Genomic DNA, 24,284 nt, shown 5'->3' on the forward strand with positions numbered 1-24,284 from the left:
TGGCGCTGCTCACTTCCTGCACCGGGCGCGCCGCCTGCGATGCGCCACGGTGGTGTCGCAAACCCCAGGAACCCACTAAACCGCAACCGCTGTGTTCTTTGTCAGAACTTCTCCAAAATGCAGGACTTTAAAGGTAAGCATATAAAATGTATTATTTAGGGGCAGGCACCCGTCCCGACCTCTGATGGCAGCTTGCGGGGAGGCAGTGGTGATGGCGCGAATGACTGGGTTCCTGCCACCCGCATGTGAGACCTGGATTGCGCTATTGGCCCCAGGCATTGTAGGCATTTGGGGTGATCCGGTGGATGGGAGCTTTGTCACCATCTCTTTCATTCAAATAAATATTTAAAATTTTAAATGTTTGAAGATTTATTTGGGTCCAACACTGTGGCACAGCAGATTAAGTCACCGTTTGCAGTGCCAGCACCCCATGTGGGTGCTGGTTTGAGTCCTGGCTGCTCCACTTCTAATCCAGCTCCCTGCTAATGTGCCTTGGAAAACAACAGAGGATGGGTCAAGTGCTTTGGCCCCTGCACCTGCGTAGGAGACCTGGAAGAAGCTCCAGGCCCCTGGCTTCAGATCTGTGCAGTTGCAGCCATTTGGGGAGTGAACCAGCAGGTGGAAGACTCAGTCTCTCTCTGTCTCTCTCTCTGCCTCTGTAATTCTGCCTTTCAAATAAATAATCTTTTAAAAAATGCAAAGAAAGCATTTGATGAAATACAACATCCTTTCGTGATAAAAACCTTAAGCAAATTGGATATAGAAGGGACACACCTCAACACAATGAAGACAATGTATTACAAACCCAAAGCCAGCATCATCCTGAATGGGGAGAAGCTGGAAGCATTTCCACTAAGATCTGGAACCAGACAAGGAAGCCCACTCTCCCCACTGCTATTCGATATACTTCTGGAAGTTTTAGTCAGAACCATTAAACAACAAAAAGAAATCAAAGGGATACAAATAGGAAAGGAAGAAGTTTAAATTATCCCTGTTTGCAGATGACATGATTCTATAAATAGGGGAACCAAAAGACTCCACTAAGAGGTTTTATAACTCATAGTAGAGTTTGGCAAAGTTGCAGGATATAAAATCAGCACACAAAATCAACTGCATTCGTATACACAGACAATACCATGGCTGAGAAAAGACTTGTAAGATCAGTCCCATTCACAATAGCTACAATGTGAGAAATCACTCAAATGAAAATTATGGAACATTTAGGAAAGAAACAGAAGACACCAAAAAATGGAAAATTTTCCACATTCATGGACTGGAAGAATTAGTGTTGTTAAAATGTCTATACCACCTAAAGCAATTTACAGATTCAATGTGATCCCAATCAAAATACTAAGGACATTCATCTCAGATCTAGAAAAAAATGATCCTAAAATTCATATAGAAAAGCAATATAGGCCAGCGCCACGGCTCAATAGGCTAATCCTCCGCCTGCGGCGCTGGCACACCGGGTTCTAGTCCCGGTCGGGGCGCCGGATTCTGTCCTGGTTGCCCCTCTTCCAGGCCAGCTCTCTGCTGTGGCCCGGGAGTACAGTGGAGGATGGCCCAGGTGCTTGGGCCCTGCACCCCATGGGAGACCAGGAGAAGCACCTGGCTCCTGCCTTTGGATAGGTGCGGTGCGCCAGCTGCAGCACACCAGCGGCGGCAGCCATTGGAGGGTGAACCAATGGCAAAGGAAGACCTTTCTCTCTCTCTCTCTCTCTCTCTCTGTCCACTCTGCCTGTCAAAAAAAAATAAATAAATAAAATAAAATAAAATAAAAAAGAAAAGCAATATAACTAAAACATATCACTAAAGCACTATTAAACAATCAAAATAAAATTGGAGGCATCACAATACCAGATTTAAAGACATATTACAGAGCAGTTATAATCAAAACAGCCTGGTACTGGCACAAGAATAAGCATGTGGAACAGATTAGGGACTCCAGAAATTAATCCACTTATTTACAACCAATTCTTGACAAACAAGCTAAAATCATTCCCTGGAGAAAGGACAGTCTCTTCAACAAATGGTGCTGGGCAGATTGGATCTCCACACACACAAGTATGAAACAAAACCTCTACCTTACACCCTACACAAATTAACTCACAAGGGATCACAGATCCAAACCTAAACCAGAAACCAGCACACTCCTAGAGGAAAACATAGGGGAAACACTGCATGACACCGACATAGGCAAGGACTTCTTGGCCAACAACCTAGAAACACAGCAACACAAGCAAAAACAGATAAATGGGATTACATCAAGCTATGAAGCGTCTACACAGCAAAGGAAACACAACACAGTGAAGAGGCAGCCTACAAAATGGAAGAAAATATTTGCCAACTATACATCTGACAAAGGATATCAATCCAGAATATATAAGGAGCTCAAGAAACTCAACAACAAAACAATCCAGTTAAGAAATGAGCTAAGGATATGAACAGGCACTTGTCAAAGGCTGAAATACAAATGGCCAACACACACATGAGGAGACACTCAGGATCACTAGTCATCAGGGAGACACAAATTAAAAACCACAATGAGGTTTTACCTTATCCCAGTTAGAATGGCTGTCGTCCAAAAATCAAAAAAATTACAAATGCTGGCGAAGATGTAGAGGGAAATGTACCCTAATACACTGTGTGAATGTAAACTAGTACTACCATGATGGAAGACAGTAAGGAGATTCCTCTGAAATCTGAAAATAGACCTACCTATGACCCAGCCATTCCAGTCCCAGGAATTTATTCAAAGGAAATGAAATCAGCATATGAAAGTGTTACCTGTACTCCCATGTCTATAGCAGTTCAATTCACAATAGCTAAAATATGTGATCAACTCAGATGTCCATCAACTGATGACTGGATAAAGAAATTGAGACAAATATCATGTTTTCCCTGACTTGTGCTAACTATATAAAGAGTAAAAAAATATGTGATTTATGTCGGTGAAATTGACATTCTGAAATTGTATTATTATTTTAGCCCTTGTCCATATTCCTGAGGAACAGTGGTTTTTCTACTGATTGCTGAATCCCTTATTTGTGGATTAAAGCTGTGGTTATAAAGTAAAATAAAGTATGTCATTGCAATAATCAAAAGAAAAGGAAGGAGGAGGGAGCGTGGAAGTGAGGGAAGTTGGGAAGTATCATTATGTTCCTAATACTGTATTTATGAAATACATGAAACTTGTTACATTTATATAAATAAAAAAGCAATACTCCAATGCTTTATCTTTAGTTTTAAGAGATTATCTGCATTTTTTCTGTTATAAACTTAAAAGTTATCCACCCATTTATTTAGATTTGCTTATTATTTGGCAATCAAAGCATTAAACAGTGACAATTTTCAACCTCAATCCTTAATATATATTCATGATATTTGCGAATGTTCAGTTTTCTCATGGAGAAAAGAAATCCAGGCATGAACCTTCACATCATCCACCTACTCGTCCTACAGCACAATTTTTACTGCTACACGGGCAGTTTCTACAAGTGAGCAGAGGGGGCAGCAACAGTGACTGAAAGGGCCAGTTCTGTGAGTTAAGAGTTATGGTCCTTGATCCACTGTTCAATCCATTTCAAGATCTGACTTATGTTCTCCTCTAGTTCTTCTGGTTTATTGCTGGGCAACTGATGCACAATCTCTTCCTTGTACGACTCCATTGCTTCTTCATAAAGAACTTGAAAAATTTCACACTGAATATTGTCATTTAGTTTCTTCTCACTATAACCCCTGCAAGGCAAAGAGAAATTAAACAAGAAAAGCAAATTGATTGTTAACTGGTATGAACTGGGGTTTTAGGAACATACCAGAAACTGGACATTTTGAATACAAGAAAAATCACATAAAAATACTTCTCACAGTCTCTTTACAGACTGGCATCTACAAAGAGACTTCCTTGACATAACAGCTAAACCGAGGATCATGAGACCAACATTCAGTTTCCCTCCTTTTGATCTGTCAGCCCCTCTCTTAATAACCAATCAGGGGGCCGGTGCTATGGCGTCACTGGTAAAGCTGCCACCTGCAGTGCCGGCATTCCATATGGGCACCAGTTCGAGTCCCAGCTGCTCTACTTCCAATCCAGCTCCCTGCTGTGGCCTGGGAAAGCAATGGAAGATGGCCCAGATCCTTGGGCCCCTGCACCTGTGTAGGAGACCCAGAAGAAGCTCCTGGCTCCTGGCTTCAGATCAGCCCAGCTCTGGCTGTTGCGGCTGATTGAGGAGTGAACCAGTGAATAAAGATCCCTCTCTCTCTGCCTCTGCCTCTCTATAACTCTGCCTTTGAAATAAATAAATTAAATTAAATCTTAAAAAAAATAACCAATCAGTAACCATGAGAACCTACATACCTCAAACCAGATGATCAGACATGAGATAAGGAAAATGAAATGCATATGATAAAGAATACCATATGTGGGGGCTGGCACTGTGGCTCAGCACTAAAGTCTCCAACTGCAGCACTAGCATCCCATAATGGGCACCAGTTTGAATCTAGGCTGCTCTACTTCCAATCCTGCTCCCTGCTAATGTGCCTGAGAAAGCAGCGGAGGATTGCCTAAGTGGGTGGGCCCCTGCACCCACATGGCAGACCCAGAAGAAGCTCCTGGCTCCTGGCTTTGGACTAGCTCAGCTTCGGCCATTGTGGCCATTTGGGGAGTGAACCAACAGATGGAAGATTCTCTCTCTCTTCCTCTGCCTTTCAAATAAATAATCTTAAAAAAAAATCATATACTAATTGGATATTTGATTGCATAAATGTATCTGTACTTTCCCAATTTCAAAGACACGGAAAAAAATAAATTATGCGATCTTTAAGGCAGATGCAAATTATCCAACTAGCTAGCTAGTTAAAAAGTTACAAATTCATACTCAAACTTGTATGAATCATAATTAAATTGAATTATTTAAAAGATGACTGCTTTTATGAAAAAGACAACCCATACAATGGGAGGAAATATTTGCAAATCATATATCTTAAAAGGGATTTGCATCTAAAATATACTAAAAACTCTTATAACTTAGTGATTAAAAGACATGTAACCCAGTTAAAACTGAGGAAAGATCTGGATATTTCTCCAAAGAAAATACACAAGTGGCTAATAAACATATGAAAAGATGCCCAACATTATTAGGTATCAAGAAAATACAAATCAAAAGCCACAATAAGGGGCCAGTGTTGTAGTGCAATGGGTAAGCCTCTACCTGTGATACCAGCATCCTGTATCAGAGTACTGGTTCCAATCCAGTTCCCTGCTAATACGCCTGGGAAAGCAGAGAACATGGCCTAAGTATGTGGCTCCTGCCACCCCCATGAGAGATCTGGAAGGAATTCCTGGCTCTTGGCTTCAGCCTTGTCCCAGCCCTGGATGTGGCGGCCATTTGGGGAGTGAATCAGCAGATGGAAGATCTCTGTCTCTCCCTCTCTGTCACTCTGCCTTTCAAATAAATAATTAAATCTTTAAAAAAAGTAAAAAATAAAAGGTGGTTAACTTTACAACTACTTCAATGGTTAAAAACATTTTTTTTAATATTTATTTTATTTATTTATTTGAAAGAGTTACAGAGAGAGGTAAAGACAGAGAGAGAGGTCTTCCATCTGCTGGTTCACTCCCTAGATGGCCACAATGGCCGGAGCTGCACTGATCCAAAGCCAGGAGCCAGGAGCTTCTTCCGGGTCTCCCATGTAGGTGCAGGGGCCCAAGGACTTGGGCCATCTTCTACTGCTTTCCCAGGCCATAGCAGAGAGCTGGACCAGAAGAGGAGCAGCTGGGACTAGAACTGGCACCCATATGGGATGCCAGCGCTTCAGGCCAGGGCATTAACCCACTGTGCCACAGCTTCGGCCCCAACAAAAATATTTCTTAGCTCTCTCAGTTGTTTGATACCTTAGTCCTTGACTATTTGTACAGATAGTAACAGGACATGTACACCATATGTTCTATATTGCTTCTATGCTCAAAAACTTTCAATGCTTTTCACTGCCTAAAGAAAGAAGGTGAAAGTTTTAGGTTCAGCGCCAATGTAATTTTCCCTGTACCTTTGCTAGTATGCCCCTTAGTGCAGTGTACAAGTGTCTCATTTAACAGTGGTTAGTCAGTGAGAACTACAAATTCCAAACCTGACTTCAGGCCAAGTCCTGGAGCTTCCTTGAGAATGCATTCCATATTCCTCTAGAATCTTCATCTGCTCACAGTGTGGCTCAAGACAGTGCAAAAAAAGTTTTTCCAAAAATTTCGTTTTTGGGGGCCGGCGCTGTGGCACAGTGGGTTAAAGCCCTGGCCTGAAGCGCCAGCATCCCATTTGGGCACGAGTTCGAGTCCCAGCTGTTCCTCTTCCAATCCAACTCTCTACTATGGCCTGGGAAAGCAGTGGAAGATGGCCCAAGTCCTTGGGCCCCTGCACCCACGTGGGAGACCCAGAAGAAACTCCCAGCTCCTGGCTTCGGATCGGTGCAGCTCCGGTCATTGTGGCCATCTGGGGAGTGAACCAGCAGATGAAGACCTCTCTCTCTGTCTCTGCCTCTCTCTGTAACTCTGTTTTTCAAATAAATAAAAATAAATCTTTGAAAAAATAATTTTTTCCTGGTTACATCAAATCTGTTCTATTGATGAGATTAACTGAAGTATTTTTTTTTTTAGAGGCAGAAAAAGAGAGAGAGGGAGAGAGAGAGAGGTCTTCTATCCACTTGTTCACTCCCCAGATCGGAAGCCAAGAGCCAGGAGCTTCCCTGGGGTCTCCCACACAGGTGCAGGGGTCCAAGGACTTGGGTCATCTTCTGCTGCTTTCCCAGGCCATAGTAGAGAGCAGGATGGAAAGTGGAGCAGCTGGGACTTGAACCAGCGGGATGCCGGCAGTGCAGGTGGCAGATTTCCCCGCTATGCCACAGTGCCGGCCCCGGAAGCATTTCTTAAAGGTTGTGAAATAGTTATCTTGTTATTTTTTTTTTTTTATCATCTCTATTTCTGGGGTAGGAACAATTTGAGTGAGTAATGTTCATCCAGTAAGCAAAGAGTAAGTTTTGGCTGGGCTGTTTGCCTAGGAAGGGTTTATTTTACATCAAGGAAAAAGCATGGCTAACTAGCATGCCTACACAGCATATTTTAGTGAATCAAACTGCCAGCTGGGATACCTGCTTACTGAGTTAGAAATGCTTGCTTGTGTATTGCAAGCATACCTGTTTGTCTTAGATTCAGAATGATGGTACAAGATTTGGCTTGTAACAAACCAGAGCGGTCACACTTCCAAATAAAATCATTTACCACAATAGTACTGGCCGATTTCAGGAACCTGAATGTAAGTTTATATTATGCTTTAACACTTCCACGTTTGTCCTTTCTTACCTTGTTTCCAGTCTTTTGTACAACACACTGGTCTCTGTTCTCAGCACAAAAACTATATGAAACCAACGTTCAGGGAAGAAATCACAGCCGTGGTAATCAACAATAACGCCACCATCTCTCATCTGGGTATCTAACTCATCTATTACCTATAAAAGGTGAAAAAGAAACCGGAGGTCAACTTTCCTATTAAATTCAACAAATGCACACTTTTCATAAAGTCATACTTACTCTATCTTCATCTAAAATGGGACAGTTATACTCTTCATCAAAGCCATCATATAATTCACCTACAAAAGAATTATTAGCTTGTTAAAAGTGTATTTTCTAAGTAACTTTCAGTAATAGGAAAAGAAATATATCATGAATTAGTCTTTCAGATATACTGAAAAGAGGCCACTAATACAACAGATGTCACATGAATATAAAGAGCAATACTGACAAATTAGAATTTTGTATGGAGGGTAATATGGGTAGCAAAACAAGTATATCTAAAACTGTTTTAAATACTAATTAAAGGGGCTGCCACCTGTGATACCGGCATACACTATGGATCCCAGTTTAAGTCCCAACTGCTCCACTTCCAATCCAGCTTCCTGCTGTGTCTGGGAAAGCAGTGGAAGATGGCCCAGGTACTTGGGCCCCTGCACCATGTGGGAGACCCAGAAGAAGCAGCTCCTGGCTTTGGTCTGCCCCAGCCCTGGCAATTGCAGCCATCGGGGGAGTGAACCAGTGGATGGAAGATCTGTCTGTCTCTCCCTATGTAACCATGCCTTTCAAATACATAAAAATAAATCTTAAAAAAAAAAAAAAAACTAAAAAGGATGAATAACCAACTTTATAATTTGTGGGGCTATAAGAAGAGGACTGTATTATTTTTGGCAAATTACGGATTGGTGGAAAGAGGGAACACATGGAATGATACAAACATACACATTAAGAACAGTTAAGGGGCTAGTGTCACAGTGCAGTAGGTTAAGTCACTGCCTGCAATGCCGACATTCCCAAATGAGTGTCAGTTCAAGTCCCGGTTGCTCCACTTCTGATCCAGCTCCCTGCTAATGCACCTGGGAAAGCAACAGTATCCTTGCCATCCATGTGGGAGATTTGGATGGAGTGAAGTGCCACTGGGTTCAGCCTGGCCCAGCCTCGGATGTTGTGGCCAACTTAAAAGTGAACCAGCAGATGACAGATCTTTCCCCTCTCCCTCTTAATCTCTCTCTGCAATTATGCCTTTAAAATAAATAAATCTTTTTTGTTTTTAAAAAAGAGAATAGATTAAGTTCCAAGTTTATTAGGCCAGTGATATGAAACTTAATAAACTTAACAACAATGATATGAAACTTAAGTTATGAAACTTATCAATTCCAGAAGCAAACCCCTGTCACTGAGCTCACATCTTCCTAGGAGCTGGGGAAGAAGTCAGTAGTGAGATCCCCTGGGGGGCTGGCACTGTGGCACAGTGGGTTAAAACCCCAGCCTGCAGTGCCAGCATCCCATATGGGCGCTGGTTCAAGTCCCGGCTGCTCCACTTCCAATCCAGCTCTCTGCTATGGCCTGGGAGAGCAGTAGAGGATGGCCCAAGTCATTGGGCCTCTGTGCCTATGTGGGAGACCCGGAAGAAGCTCCTGGCTCCTGGCTTTAGATCAGCTCAGCTCTGGCCATTGTGGTCACTTAGGAAGTAAACCAGCAGAATGGAAGTCCTCTTCCTCCACCCCCCCCCCACCCCCCGGCTCTACCTCTCTCTGTCTTTCAAATAAATAAAATAATTCCTAAAAAAAAAAAAAAAAAGATCCCCTGGCAGTATCTTTACTTCTTGGTTTCTAGTTTCCCAAAAAGCCATTCTTCCCAAGAATTCGACAGTCACATTAAAAAGTCTTGATTGATGGGCAAAGCTGTACAGAAGGCAAACTTAACATCAGAACTTTCCAACAATAACAGCTGGCTTTCAAAGAGAGGCTGATCCAGGAGAGCAGACTTAGCAATCTCATCTTCTCTCTCCCTTATATATACCTAGAGTATATCTGCTCAAATGCAGGTAGGCTTAGGCCATCCTTTAGCCATTTCTAAAAGCATGCTACTGTATGTACTAAGTCTTCTCAACCTTTTGCCCTTAATATTTTGGTACAGGTAAAATAAACATGAGTTCTGAGGTGATAAAGGGTAGTCTGAGGTTTTGTGGAGGGCACAGGGGCAGTTCTAACTCTGTCTTGCTCAGAGGACCTGTGGTCTGACCTGTATATATGAGCCATCTCTCTAGGCCTGCCATACTTGGCTATTGCTCAGAAACTCTGATTAGCCTAAAAACTTAAACTGCCTTTGTGTCAGGGAAACTGGCTAACAATTTAGGACAACAGCCTAATTCCTTACTTTATACCACAAACTCCAAACAGATTAAAGAGCTAACATCTTATTTCAAAGAAAACCAGTGGAAAATTCACCTAGAAAGAAACGATTCATTCAACTTAATCAAGCGACAACCCAAAAATGATTCAATCATCAAAATGCTGAATCTCTGTTCAATGAAAGATAGCCAAACTTTTAAAAAAGAAAAAAAAAAAACAGACTGTAGTATGACAAAGGACTGAAAGACAGATTGTGTAAAGACCTTAAAAATCAAAATAACAAAAGTAGTTCAATGAAGAAATACTAAGGAAAGAACTGCTGGGGCTGATACTGTGGCGTAGTGGGTAAAGCCACCACCTGCAATGCCAGCATCTCATTTGGGCGCCAGTTTGAGACCCGGCTGCTCCACTTCCAATCCAGCTTCCTGTTAACATTCCTGGGAAAGATGGTACAAGTGTTTGGGCCCCTGCACCAACATGGGAGACCCAAAAGCAGCTCCTGGCTCCTGGCTTCGGCCTCTTTGGCCTAGTGCAGCCCTAGCCTTTACGGCCATTTGGGGAGAATCAGCAGATGGAAGATATAACTCTTTCAAATAAATAAATCTTAAAAAAAAATTCACATAGGATAGAGAAGTGGAAAAGACAATTCATGAACACACATGAAAAAGGTTGAACTTCCCTAGCTACTGAAGAGATGTAAATTAAAATGACCCTTTTTGTTTGTTATATGTCATATTTGTTCGCAGATTTCCACTACCATTAATTCCTAATTAGAAAAATGATAAAATGATTAAAAAGCTCAATAAAGAAATAATCAGGAGCCAGCACTGTGGTGTGGCGGATAGAGCTGCTGCCTTCAGTGCTAATATTCCACATGGTTGCCAGTTCGGGCCCCGGCTGTTCCACTTCTAATCCAGCTCCCCATGATGTGTCTGGGAAAGTCCTTGGACCCCTGCACCTATGTGGGAGACCCAGATGAAGCTCCTGGCTTCAGATCAACCCAGGTCTGGCCATTATGGCCATTTAGGGAGTGAACTACAAGGTGGAAGCTCAACTGCTTACTCTCTCTCTCTCCCCCTTTCTCTCTGTAACTCTGCCTTTCAGATAAATAAATCCTAAGAAAAAAAGAAATATTTAAGTCTTGGTTTGCCAACTTAGTAAAACATACAATTAAAGTTAAAAGGGATATTCGAGTTCATGGAAAATGTGTATTATGAAAAAACCATGAGGCTTTCAAAATTTTTTTATGAAAATAAACATCTTTTAATTCTACCATAAACTCTTTGAAAAGTACCCTCATACTATTTAGTCTAGATTAGGCAGCAACATTAAGTGTTATGCATAAAAATAACTCAAAGTTGTCTGCAGAAAAGCAAGAGAAAAGTAAACTGGCAGAATTTGGAGAATTTTTCCATGGTTTTTTTTTTGGACAGGCAGAGTTAGACAGTGAGAGAGTGAGACAGGTCTTCCTTCTGTTGGTTCACCCCCCAAAATGGCCACCACGGCCGGTGCGCTGTGCCGATCCGAAGCCAGAAGCAAGGTGCCTCCTCCTGGTCTCCCATGTAGGTGCAGGGCCCAAGCACTTGGGCCATCCTCCACTACCTTCCAGGCCACACCAGAGAGTTGGACTGGAAGAGGAGCAACCGGAACAGAACCGGCACCCCAACCAGGACTAGAACCTGGGATGCCGGCGCCGCAGGCAGAGGATTAGCCTAGTGAGCTGCGGCGCCGGCCATGTTTTATGTTTATAATGCAGCTACACCTTAGTATGATTGGTGCACAGGTTCCAGCATGCTCCAATGATCAAGTTCCTCACATAAAATGACTTATTTGCATATAACCTTCTGGAATCCTCTCATATACCTTCAATTATTTCTAGATAACTTACAATACCTGGTACAACATAAATTATACGCACAATTATCATACTGTATTGTTTAGGAAACAATGACAAGGAAAATAGTCTGTACACATTAAGTACAGGGGCGATTTATTTTCAAACTTTTTTTTATTTAACATGCCAAGAGTCAGAGTTCCCATCTTCTAGTGCTACAGTTTTGGCTGGGCCAAGCAGGGCGCTAGAAACTCAATCCAAGCCTTTCACATGGGTGGCAGGGACTCAACCACCTGAGCTCATCACCTGCTGCTTCCCAGGGTACATGTTAGCAGGAGGCTGAAATTGGACGTGGCGAGGACTTGAACCCAGGCGTAGCTTAACTACTGGGCCAAAAGCCTGCCCTGATATGTTTTCAAATATTTTTTATCTGCAGTTGGTTGAATCTGTGTACACTGTTTGTTTTAAACAATGCCACAGAGACCCAAACAATATTTACAGCTGTTCTGCAATGTTGTGATCTCGAGTAGATAATCATAGGGTTCCTTCATATACTAATTCCTTGATTCTAAAAGACTACTGAAATCTTTAAAGGTATGTGCTGCCTAAAATAGACATTTATAGCGTTATTACCTTTTAGAACCAAATTCTTTATATTGCAATGCAAAATTTCTTATGTTCATGTATTTTAATACTTTAATCCAAATTTTTAAACATTCATTTCAAAAATATACATCTGGGGGCCAGCACTGTGGCGCAGAGGGTTAAAGGCCTTGCCTGAAGCACTGGCATCCCATATGAGCGCTGGTTCTACTCCCAGCTGCTCCTCTTCCAATCCAGCTCTCTGCTGTGGCCTGGGAAAGCAGTAGAAGATGGCCCAAGTCCTTGGGCCCCTGCACCCATGTGAGAGTCCCGGAAGAAGCTCCTGGCTTTGGATTGGCACAGCTCTGGCCGTTGCGGCCATCTGGGGAGTGAACTAGAAGATGGAAGACCTCTCTCTCTGTCTCTACCTCTCTGTATAACTCTTTCAAATAAATAAAATAAAAATCTTTAAAATAAAAAATATATATCTCTGAATGTATCAAATATCATATACCAGTGACCAAAAGGATAATGAGGATTTAATAGTGATCAAAACAAACAGGACAGGGCCGGCGCCGCGGCTCACTAGGCTAATCCTTCGCCTAGCGGTGCCGGCACACCGGGTTCTAGTCCCGGTCGGGGCGCCAGATTCTGTCCCGGTTGCCCCTCTTCCAGGCCAGCTCTCTGCTGTGGCCAGGGAGTGCAGTGGAGGATGGCCCAGGTGCTTGGGCCCTGCACCCCATGGGAGACCAGGAAAAGCACCTGGCTCCTGGCTCCTGCCATCGGATCAGCGTGGTGCGCCGGCTGCAGCGCGCCGGCCGCGGCGGCCATTGGAGGGTGAACCAACGGCAAAGGAAGACCTTTCTCTCTGTCTCTCTCTCTCTGTCCACTCTGCCTGTCAAAAAAAAAAAAAAAACAAAAAAACAAAAAAACAAAAAAAAAAAAACAAAAACAGGACAAATACAGCCCTTCCCTCAAAGAGTCTACATAAAATAAGAATAAGAGAACAGACAGATTACCTGGGAATTATACTGTAACACAATGTTATGATTCATGGTGTTATGCAACAATAGGACTGTGACTTCACACAGACCTGGTCTATTAGAGAAAGCTTCCTGGAGAAGTGACTTCTGAGCAGAGACGTGAGCAGTTAGCTAGGGGAAAAGAGGTAGAACAGAGTAGCCACCCGGCCCTCCAGGGAGGGAGTACAGGTGGTAAGGGGTCAAATAAGCTGTGGTCAGATCAAAAAGGAACTTTAAGGTTGTACTGATTTCAGACTTTATCCTAAAACAAGAGAAAATCACTAAAGCTTTACAAGCATGAAATGACATCATCGATTCCCAAGTTTTTAAAAAATCATTTTGTTTAGCGGGAGGAGAATGAGGTAGAAGAAACCAAATCCAAAAAAAGCAGGGATACCTGATGGAGGCTACAAAAGAATTCTAGGTGATTATTGTGGTCTGTTTGAGAATAGTTATCCATGGAGAATGGAGAGAAGTGGAGGGATTCTAAACTTCAAATGTCAAAGATGGTAAATTTATGCTACTTCAAAAAGGTTCCATTGCAAGTAAATCTAGTTATCTATGCAGATTTACTAGAGCAGAGATCAAAAGCTTGATTTGGCTAAATGATTGCAAGATCAGAAAGTTAAATCAATTTCCTAAACAAAGCTTTATGGGTTACAGAAAATCCAGGTTAAAGATATGTTAATTGCGGGGGTGAGCACCTGTGCTGTGGTTCAGTCACTCCTTATGATGACCATAGACCATACTGGAGGGCCTGGTTACAGTCCTGGCTTCTCCACTTCCAATCTAGTTTCTTGCTAATGCACACCCAGGGAGGAAGCAGATGATGTCTCAAGTACTTGGGTCCCTGCCATCCATGTGGAAGATACAGATTGAGTTCTAGGCTCTTGGCTTTGGCCTGACCCAATCTAGCTGTCCTAGCCATTTGGGAAGTGAACCAGTAGATAGTGAAGAACCAAAGTGACTCCATTTTTAAACAATAAAAAAAGCAGCCTCCGTTTCCCATAGCAGACCCGGGTCCTTGTGAAAGCAGGCATTCAGGCATTCCAGAGGTATCAAAGCTTACCAGGGACAGCTAGCTCGGCAGACCAAGGACAGCACAGTAGAGACTGCTGAACAGAGTAACTCCCTGCGCCCAAAGCTTCCGTGCTGTGAGCCCCCCTGTGACTCCCTGTACGCAAAGCTTCCGTGCTGTATGTAACTCTTTTTTCCTGCTGATGTAGCCCTTTTTTCCTTTAAAAACTCTCCCTAACAAAGACCGGGGCCTCACTCCTTCCTCCGCTGTGCCGGTTGGTTGGATGGGGTCCCTGTCGCGGCTTGTACTCCCGAATAAACCTTGCTTTTGCAGTTCGGTGTGATCGACTCTCTGGGGGTCTCTGTGGGGATCTAACGATCTGGGCACAACATATTTTTTGGTGCCCAACAATAGAAGATCTTTCCATCTTTACCTATATGCCCGTCTTTAAAATAAAAATAATACATACCAAAAAAGCTTTTAAAATGTTAATTGCAAAAAAAAAAAAATTGATTATGGGACCAGACTTAGGTGGTTTTTTAAAAAAGATTTATTTATTTGAAAGGCAGATTAGAGACAGGCAGAGAGAGAGAGAGAGGTCTTCCATCTGCTGATTCACTCCCCAAATGGCCACAAAGGCCAGAGCTGTGCCATTCTGAAGCCAGGAGCTTCTTCCCTGGGTCTGCCCCACAGGTGCAGGGGCTCAAGGACTTGAGCCATCTTCCACTCCTTTCCCAGGCCATGGCAGAGAGCTGGATTGGAAGTGGTGTAGCTGAAGTTGAACTGGCGCCCACTTGGGTTGCTGGCACTGCAGGCGGCAGCTTTATCTGCTACGTCACAGCGCTGGCCCCTAATTATTTTTTAAAGATTTATTTATTTTGAAAGAATTACAGAGAATCTTCCATCCACTGGTTCACTGCCAAATGGCCACAAGGAAGCAAGGTGCCAAGAGCTTCTTCCAGGTCTCCATGGGTTCAGGGGCCCAAGGACATGGGCCATCTCCCATTGTTCTCCCAGAAGCACTAGCAGGCAGCTGGATCAAAAACAGAGCAGCTAGGGCTGAAATGGGAGCTGACATGGAATGCCAGCACAAGCTGCAGCTTTACCTGCTATGCCACAGTGCCATGCCCAGGTAGTTAATTCTTACATTAAAATACCTTCTCAGTATTGTCAAACTGTAAAATCATGGCATTTTCCTTAGAGCTGTCCCTTATAGTGGGAAGCTATATATTTAATTTTATGGTGCTGCCAATAATTAAGACATTTTCAGATCTCTTCCTTTGGAAATGAATTTACATTTACCTCAACAAAACGCCTGTAACTGTAACGCAATTAGTACATGAAGTTACAGTTCAGGACTGTGTGTGGCATGGCAGGTAAAGCAGCCTCCTGCAGTTCCTGCATTCTACATGGGCGCTGGTTCATGCCCCGCTGCCCCACTTCCTATCCAGCTCCCTGCTATGGCCTGGGAAAAGCAGCAGAGGACGGCCCAAGTGCTTGGGTCCCTGCTTCCATGTAGGAGACCTGGAAGCTTCTGGCTCCTGGCTTCAGCCTGGCTCTGCCCTGGCCACTGCAGCTATCTGGGGAGTGAACCAGCTGATGGAAGATCTCTTTCTCTCCTCTGTAACTCCTTCAAATGAGTAAATAAATCTTAAAAAACAAACAAAAAGATGAGCGCTTTAAAAATATCATGCTCTTAGATAGAAACAACTATGTATGTTGCGTAGAAGACATGACATTTGAGTTGGGTCTTCCAGCTGTTTGTAACACGGACGACAGCACCTCCGGAGCACACCGTGCACAAACACATGGAGGTGGGAGATGCTGTTTAACAAGTGTACTGTGAATACGGAAGAGGACACCAGCAAGGTGATGGCTGCTGACAAGGCTAAACGTAAATTGTGACCAGTCTGCAAAGACTAGTAAGAAATTCCAATCATGTCATTGTCCCTCTCCTCTCCACCTTTTAAAGGAAATGAGAGTAGAAGAGGGATGAAGATACTACAGAGCTTGAGTCAAGAGACTCTGGGATTCTAGGCACAGCACTAAAAGACTAGGGGTAGAGGCCCTAGGCAGGTATTTTAAGTCATTAAGACTCAGGGGGCCGGCACCACGGCTCACTAGGCTAATCCTCCGCCTACAGCGCCGGCACACCGGGTTCTAGTCCCGGTTGCTCCTCTTCCAGTCCAGCTCTCTGCTGTGGCCCGGGAGTGCAGTGGAGGATGGCCCAGGTCCTTGGGCCCTGCACCCGCATGGGAGACCAGGAGGAAGCACCTGGCTCCTGGCTTCGGATCAGCGCAGCGCGTCAGCCATAGCAGCCACTTGGGGGGTGAACCAACGGAAAAAGGAAGACCTTTCTGTCTCTCTCTCTCTGACTCTGCCTGTCAAAAAATAAAAATAAATAATAATAATAAAAAAAAGACTCAGAGGTCAAGTGACTGTGTGGAGCCAGTGAAATGTGATTTGTTTTGTGGGAGACAGGAATCACTTGGGGACAAGTAAGATTGATAACTCAGAATGTTTGAAATAATTTGGAAAAACATGTCTGGGAACAGTCTAGTTACATCTAGGAGGGGTCTAGAAATTGGGAGTAACTACTCCTGAGTGAACAAGATTACTAGAAGGGCAGAATTAAAAGATGGATGCAGTGAAATCATGGGACAGAGGTGGGAAGGCGAGAATCAGCTGCGAAGATAAGGAGAGAGGACAATGGGGTTAGTTTCAGTCTTTCAGTGGTAGCTGCTGAGAGAATGGGGTTAAGAGGTTACAGCAGGCATTTGCAAAGGGCCAGACAATGCACTGCAGGCGTTTTAGGTTAGTCCTTTGGACTATCCGGAAACAGCAGCAGCTTGTGAACCCCTGGGTTACAGATGCATGATTTTCATGTTTGAGTACTTCAGCTATGCTTTCTATTTAAAATGGGTATAATGTCCAAGTATATAATTTTGCCTAGATCTCTGGGAATATGGAGTTAAGAGCAGACTCAAGACTAATAAAATGACGGCAAGAAAGTTAAGGATGCTACCAAGACTGTAAATGTTTACATGTGGAAAATGGTATCAAACAAAGAGCACTCCCAAGAATAGGGTAAGAAAAGCATTCTGATGGTCACTCCACCCTCAGGACTCCTAACAGTTTTATCAAGTTTAATTCTCAATATTTTTCCTGCCAAGGTTCCAACTGGATTAAGGATGACCTCTTGTAAGTAATATACAGAAATTCAACAGTCACAGTGGCAGTAAATTCCATTTAGAAATGTTTAAAACCAGGTTGTTGCTGTATGCCTCATTTCTCCAGTTTCTCCATCTCCATACTATTGACATCTGGAATATGGTAATTTGTTAGGAGGGTGGAGTTATCTGGAATCACAGAATAAAAAAATTTTTTTTTCTCTGAGGCTCAGACCTTTCTCATGAAATCAATTTATCAATAAAGCACAAAGAGGGCTGGAACTATATACACAACCAACTAAAATGGTTTGAGTACAGGAAGGAGAGGACACAGTGAATACAGACAACCGTGTCATAATGGACTGTCCTTGGTCAGGTGTTACTATTCCCTTCAATGATACTCACAGATTCCACAGATACTTCATTAAACTTAGTAATACTACTAAATTGAGTTGGTGAGAGTAAAACATGACTGAAATTGACCACAGCAACTCCAGGACCAGCAATGTGGTGCAGTGGTGCTTTGTCGTGCTGCCTCCTGCAATGTGAGCATCCCATATGGGTGCTAGTACGAGTTCAGCCCACTCCATTTCCAATCCAGCTTCCTGCTAACGTGCCTGGGATAGCAGCAGAGGATTGCCCAAGTGGTTGGGCCCCTGTACCCATGGGGGAGACCCAGATGAAGCTGCTGATTTCAGCCTAGCCCAGCCTCAGATGCTGCAGCCATTTGGGGAGTGAACCAGCAGATGGAAGATCTAACTGTGCCTTTCAAATAAATAAATCTTTTTTAAAAAAATCTATAACTTTGAAATCATCTGTCAAAAATGCTAAAACTTAACAGCAAGGAACTTCACATAGGTATAAAATGGAAAATAAGTAGCAATGAACCAACACAAATAAACATCTAAGCATTATAAACTGCAGTCTAAACATCAGACTTGGATTAAAAATCAGTATGGGGTGAACATCTGGCATAGTGGTTGAGACACTGCTTGGGATTCTCACATCCCATCCCAAGCTCCTGATTCCAGCTTCCTGCCAATGCACCTGGAGAACAGCAGGGAATGGCTCATATAGTTGTATTCCTCCCATCTAGGTGGGACACCTGCACTGAGGTCCTAGATCCTGGCCAGTCCAGATGATTGCACCAGCAATTGGGAGCTCTTTCAAACACAAACTAAAACTTACCTGCAAAACTAGAAAAAAACAACTTTAAAAGGAGGTGGGCATCATGGTTAAACTGCAGCTGGGAATGCCCATATCCCTTATCAGAGTGCCTGGAATTGAGTCCGTCTCTGCTTCAGATCCACGTCATTTCCTGCTAATGCACCCAGGAAGGAATACTTGGGTCTTTGCTACCCACGTGGGAGACCTGGATGGAGTTCCTGGCTCCTGGCTTCAGCCTGGCCCAGCTCAGGCTATTGCAGGCACTTGTGGAGTAAACCAGCAGATGGAAGAACTCTCTTTCCCTGTGCCTTTCAGATAAACAGAACTTTTTTAAAAAGCAAGGAGAAACCAAAAGATGCCCAGGGTCCTTAAATATAACCAATGGTACCTAGAAGTTAGGGGAATCAGGGCCACCGCCTGTGACCCCTGTATCCCATATACGGTTCAAGTTCCAGCTGCACCACTTCTGATTCAGCTTCCTTTTAACGCACCAGGGAAGGCAGTCAAAGATGACCCAAGTACTTAGGGGACCCGGCACCCACATGTGAGACCCAGATGGGGTTCTAGGCTCCTGGTTAGAACCCAGGCTGTTGAGGCCAGTTGGGGAGTAAACCAGCAGACTGAAGAGCTTAACTCCACTTTTCAAATTAATAAATAAATATTTTAAGAAAAAATAAGTTAGTTTATTAAAAGTTGAGGAATTAGTGGCTCAATAGGCTAATCCTCCACCTTGTGGCGCTGGCACACCGGGTTCTAGTCCCGGTCGGGGCGCCGGATTCTGTCCCGGTTGCCCCTCTTCCAGGCCAGCTCTCTGCTATGGCCAGGGAGTGCAGTGGAGGATGGCCCAGGTGCTTGGGCCCTGCACCCCATGGGAGACCAGGAAAAAGCACCTGGCTCCTGGCTCCTGCCATCGGATCAGCGCGCTGTGCCGGCTGCAGCGGCGGCCATTGGAGGGTGAACCAACGGCAAGGGAAGACCTGTCTCTCTCTCTCACTGTCCACTCTGCCTATCAAAAAATAAAAAAAAAAAAAAAAAAAAAAAAGCTCCTAAAAAAAAAAAAAAAAGTTGAGGAATTAAGATAAACCCAGAAAAGGGGATTCACTATAAATGAAAACCTTCAAGTGGTCTCTCCACAGGAGTCTGTTATACTTCAGCAATGTGGGAAAATACACCCTAAGAGTGTGTTCTCCAGGGGTCATATTGTGGGAAAATACACCCTAAGAGTGTGTTCTCCAGGGGTCATATTATGATCTAAGCATCTGAAGACATTAGAGGTTACATGTTAATGGTAATGGACTACAACAGCTTGAAGTTATTACAACTATTACTGCTGTTAACAATGCACAAAAACTGCGTTTTTAAAAACATAATCGCCACAGTACCAATAATCAAACAGATAAACAACTTTATTTTTTACACTTAAAGGCTGATGAAAAACCACTACTAATCTTATTAAAGAAAATCCAACATTTCAACTGAAAACTATACTTATATATACTTAAATACTATACAGGTTTTCTCAAACACAACTTGAAAACATCAAACATACTTGTTTAATTTCAGTACAATGGATTCAAGACCAAGTACACATGACATGCATCAAGGTTAGATTACAAATTATCATAGTCATCATCATCATCATCGTCATCGTCATCATCATCGTCACGTTTTCTTTTCAATGCATTTGTTTCACTGGCAGTATTCTGTGATGACACCATATTAGTGGTAATAAGAATGTTTTTGGACCCAATTAACGATGGATTAATGAGAACATTCTGAACTGCTGATGTTGCAGGAATTGATGCCTTCACAGCGGGTGACTGTGAAGCAGGCATCTGTACTGTGAACCTCTGTCCTGTGAGGGACATTGGAGTAGCTACTTTAGTAGAAACAGACATGGTCTGTGGAGTTGGGGTGCCTAGTGTGGGAGTACTTGGTCTGCTAGTAACTGACCCAACACTTAACCGCGGAACCGTTATTCTTCCTGCAGAAGTAGACGCCTTTTTCTGCAAAGACTTAAGCCTATAGTTCGGAGCGGTTAAACAGTACCTATCAGGTGGCAATCTAGGACCTGAATATGGTTTGATCAATGGCAAAGGGGTTTGATTTCTTTGCCTTGCAATATCTAATAAAAAATCTCTTGGGGGAGGAGAAGTAAAAGACTGGTCAGCACGACACTGGATTGCCAACCGCACATCGTCTGCATCAACAGTAGCTTTCTTAGCATGGCTCGAATAAATCTTTGCATCATCTAGAATTGTGGTCACATATCGGAATGCAAACTCCAACATCTGATTTATAACTCTTGGCTCATATTCTGTAATCCCCATATCCTTCAGGATTTGTGCCATCATCTGTGCATCTTTCGGCATGCTCTTGGGAGAAGCCATCTTGCCAGACTCCATGATATCCGGTGATCAAACTTTAGATCACTTGAAAAAAATATGTATATTAGATCAAACTGAAAAACTTCAGTAGCAACTTCTAGGAACTTAGTTTTTTAAAATATGCGTTATATCCTTTAAAAAATAAATTTAAATTTTAAAACATGTTAAATATTTTTAATTTCAACAAGACACACTTAAAAGTTTCCTTTACTTACACTTACTGAGTTCCTACCCTGTTAAAAATCATTCTAGAGTATAAAAAGATGAAGACAAAAATAAAGGACTAACTAAAAAACTAGGGGAAAATATGGTTAAATCTGTAAAAACATGCACCGCTTTGAAATAATCTAATACTATAGAACAATCATATTCTACTGCTTGAATTCAAAATTAATCTTTCTAATGTTGTCAATTTACTCACTGTCCTATATATGTGTGGCATCACCCAAACCTCTGTGTTTGTCCAACTCAAAACATTCTCCTTCTGCCTCATATTCAGATCCCAAGTCCCAATTTCTTCATGGAAGCCTTCCTAATTATTTCTACTCACAAGAATTGCTAGCCAATTTGGGGAGAAGGAGGTGGAAATAATCAAAATAAAAAGGACACAGTATTGGACACTTAGTATCTTCTTTTTCTGTAGGCTCCGGATAGAGCACAAATTCCATAATAGGAATCTGTCTCTGCTTTTGTACCCTCTCACAATACCTAACAGTACCAATAATTCCACTAGCCGACTGCAAGAAAAACAAAAACAAAAACAAAAACAAAAACCCAACACTAAAGCATCCCCTTACCTTCTCGAGCTAAATCACCCACATTAACGTATTTCAGTCCTGATCTTGATGCAAGTTCTTTGCCTAGTGTGGTTTTCCCAACCCCTGGAGTACCTGTAAGACAAATCACAGAAAAATGCCTATGAAATACTATTATAGACTTCAACTACTTCCACCCTTTGTAAGGTTCTTAACAACTTTCCTAGTAGGAAAGCAACCAGATGTGAATATACAAAAATAGTAGTAAGCAACCAGATGTGAATATACAAAACCAACTAAACAAAATCTCCCAGGGCAGGTGTCTGTAGAGGTTAGGATGCCCACCTCCCATGTTTGAGTTTAGACTAAGTTCGGTATTTGGCTCTGACTCCTGACTTCAGCTTCCTGCCAATGCAGATCCCAGGAGGCAGAGGACTGCTCAAGTATCCAGGTAGCAGGACTGAGCTGACTTCCTGGTTTCTGGCAGCACAGGCATTTGGGGAGTCCATCAGTGGATGAGAACATGCATGAGTGCTCTCCCGAATTAAAAAAATTTTTCTGCAAAAAAGCTCTGGATGTCAGAATCACGCAATGTTTCTCCATGGGTGGGAATACAAATTCTGACTGCTGCCACCAACGTCAGACTGCCCACAATAAAATCAGCCACCTCAAATCAATTACTGTCATTTATTTGCTTTTATTTTAAAAGATTAAGAAATTGTTCATTGGCCGGCACCGCAGCTCACTAGGTTAATCCTCCGCCTGCGGCACAGGCACTCCGGGGTCTAGTCCCGGTGGGGGCGCCGGATTCTGTCCCAGTTGCTCCTCTTCCAGTCCAGCTCTCTTCTGTGGCCTGGGAGTGCAGTGGAGGATGGCCCAAGTGCTTGGGCCCTGCACCCCATGGGAGACCAGGAGAAGCACCTGGCTCCTGGCTTCGGATCGGCGCAGCGCGCCAGCCGTAACAACCATTTGGGGGGTGAACCAACAGAAGGAAGACCTTTCTCTCTGTTTCTCTCTCTCACTGTCTAACTCTGCCTGTCCAAAAAGAAAAAAAAAAAAAAAAAAAAAAAATTGCTCATGGAACAAACCTTAGTCTGGGAACCACTGTAACTAGTCTTTTGCATACCTTTCCGAAGAAGTCCTATGCATGTGTGTCTATACACAGAAGTAGGTGTAGGTAGCATATCCTATGTGCAAAAACACATGCCACTTGTATTGCCTTTTACATAAATGGTAATACTATGCATTGTTCTATACCTTTCCCCTTTTACGTCTAAAAGAATTATATTCCAAGATAATCAAACGCATAATTTTCAGCTTCTCAATGTTTAATGACACTTTAATGATTACATCTGAGCATTATTAACATGTATAAATCCAATCTCCACATGCAGGACATTTAACCCCTGTCTACTATATTATACCAAGTCTGAACCCTGGACTCAACTTTCATTAAAATATTCACACCAGATTTTTTTTTTACAGCATTAATCAGGACACTAATCCATGCAAATCAGATGCTGCAAAATCTTCATCATAATGAATCTCACAGGCTAAAAACTCACTAGCTGAGGGGCTACTGCGCAGCACCTAGGAACAATCTTTGTGGGCTGCCAAAAATGTCAAGTTTCGTTAAATGTTGAAGGGAAAAAACCTTTTCAGGGTTCAGGGCTGTGGAGTAGGGGCAAAGCCGCTGCCTTCCACTCCAGCACCCTGTACGAGTGCCCGTGGTGTCTGGCTGCTCCACTTCAGTCCGGCTCCCTGCTCAGGGCCGGGGGAAAGCAGTGGCAGACGGCTCAACTGCTTGGGCCCCTGCCACCCGTGCAGGAGACCCGGGTGAAGCTCCTGGCTTTGCCTGGCTCAGCCCCCGCCACTGCGATCCTGCCGGGAGTGAACCAGCGCAGCAGATGCGAGATCTGCGTCTCCTCCCTCCCTCTCCCTGTAACTTTCAAACAAACAAATCTTCAAAAAAAAAAAAAAAAAACACAACTCTTCACAATCTCTTAATACTTCGATACGCTCCATAGATTCCCCCACGAACGGCGCAGGACGCTCTCAACGGACACGTCTCAGGCCTAGAGGCCCAGCGTTCTAGCCGCTTCGCTGGCCACAGCGGGTCAGTGTCCGAGACCCGCAGGGGCTCACGAGCAGCCGGGGGCTCCACAGCGTGCGCTCCCATCACAAAGGGAGGCAGGCGCCTGGACACTACCCCAGCACACGGCCGCAGTGACTGCACGCGCTCCGCCACGCCGCCAGCACCCGCGCCCACCCGCGAAGGCCCACGACGCGAGGCCTCCGCCATGGCCGACACGCTTCCGCACGTTACCTCCGGGAAACCCCAAAGCAACCCGACCAGAGACGCCAAAGCTGGCTTTCCGAGCAGAACACCAGGGTCTCTATTATAAAGATAACGGAGCCTGCCCACACCGGAGCGCCGGGTCCCGGCCGGCTTCCCCGCGCCCCGCGGCCGCCCCCGCCCCGCGCCGCGTCCGCAGGCCCCGGCCACCGTCGCGCCCCGCGGCCCCCGCCCGGCCGCCCGCTGCAGCCCGGCGCTCCCCGCCCGGCGCCCGGAGCCCCCCGCGCGTCCCGTCCCCGCCGCGCGCCCTGACCGGTGAGCAGAATGTTCGGCAGCCGCATAGTCGTCCCGGCGGACGCCCCG

The 24,284-nt window shown here is 43.9% G+C and overlaps 3 protein-coding genes and 1 long non-coding RNA gene across 4 annotated transcripts in view; 2 read left to right on the forward strand and 2 right to left on the reverse strand.

The window, feature by feature from the left end:
* The first annotated feature begins 1 nt into the window (after window position 1).
* Window positions 2-8,167, forward strand: LOC138845210 (uncharacterized). Its single transcript, XR_011382079.1, has 2 exons — window positions 2-133; window positions 7,865-8,167. It is a non-coding gene; the product is annotated as an uncharacterized lncRNA (long non-coding RNA).
* On the reverse strand, window positions 3,349-23,943 carry AK6 (adenylate kinase 6). The gene is made up of 5 exons (XM_051853436.2): window positions 23,636-23,943; window positions 21,668-21,760; window positions 7,577-7,635; window positions 7,349-7,494; window positions 3,349-3,738 (listed from the first exon to the last, which is right to left on the reverse strand). The coding sequence occupies exons 1-5, from the start codon at window positions 23,925-23,927 to the stop codon at window positions 3,546-3,548; spliced, it is 783 nt and encodes a 260-aa protein (XP_051709396.2). The 5' UTR covers window positions 23,928-23,943; the 3' UTR covers window positions 3,349-3,545.
* On the reverse strand, window positions 19,872-24,281 carry TAF9 (TATA-box binding protein associated factor 9). The gene is made up of 3 exons (XM_051853435.2): window positions 24,235-24,281; window positions 21,668-21,760; window positions 19,872-20,915 (listed from the first exon to the last, which is right to left on the reverse strand). Exon 3 carries the CDS (start codon window positions 20,886-20,888, stop codon window positions 20,094-20,096), a length of 795 nt encoding a protein of 264 aa, XP_051709395.1. The 5' UTR covers window positions 20,889-20,915; window positions 21,668-21,760; window positions 24,235-24,281; the 3' UTR covers window positions 19,872-20,093.
* Window positions 24,162-24,284, forward strand: part of RAD17 (RAD17 checkpoint clamp loader component) — a 38,559-nt gene continuing 38,436 nt past the window's right edge. The window contains exon 1 of the mRNA XM_051853423.2: window positions 24,162-24,236. The gene's annotated coding sequence lies outside the window, so the exon portion shown is untranslated. The remainder of the gene's footprint in view (window positions 24,237-24,284) is intronic.

The sequence above is a fragment of the Oryctolagus cuniculus genome, chromosome 14 (genome assembly GCF_964237555.1).
Source record: "Oryctolagus cuniculus chromosome 14, mOryCun1.1, whole genome shotgun sequence".
Taxonomy (NCBI): domain Eukaryota; kingdom Metazoa; phylum Chordata; class Mammalia; order Lagomorpha; family Leporidae; genus Oryctolagus; species Oryctolagus cuniculus.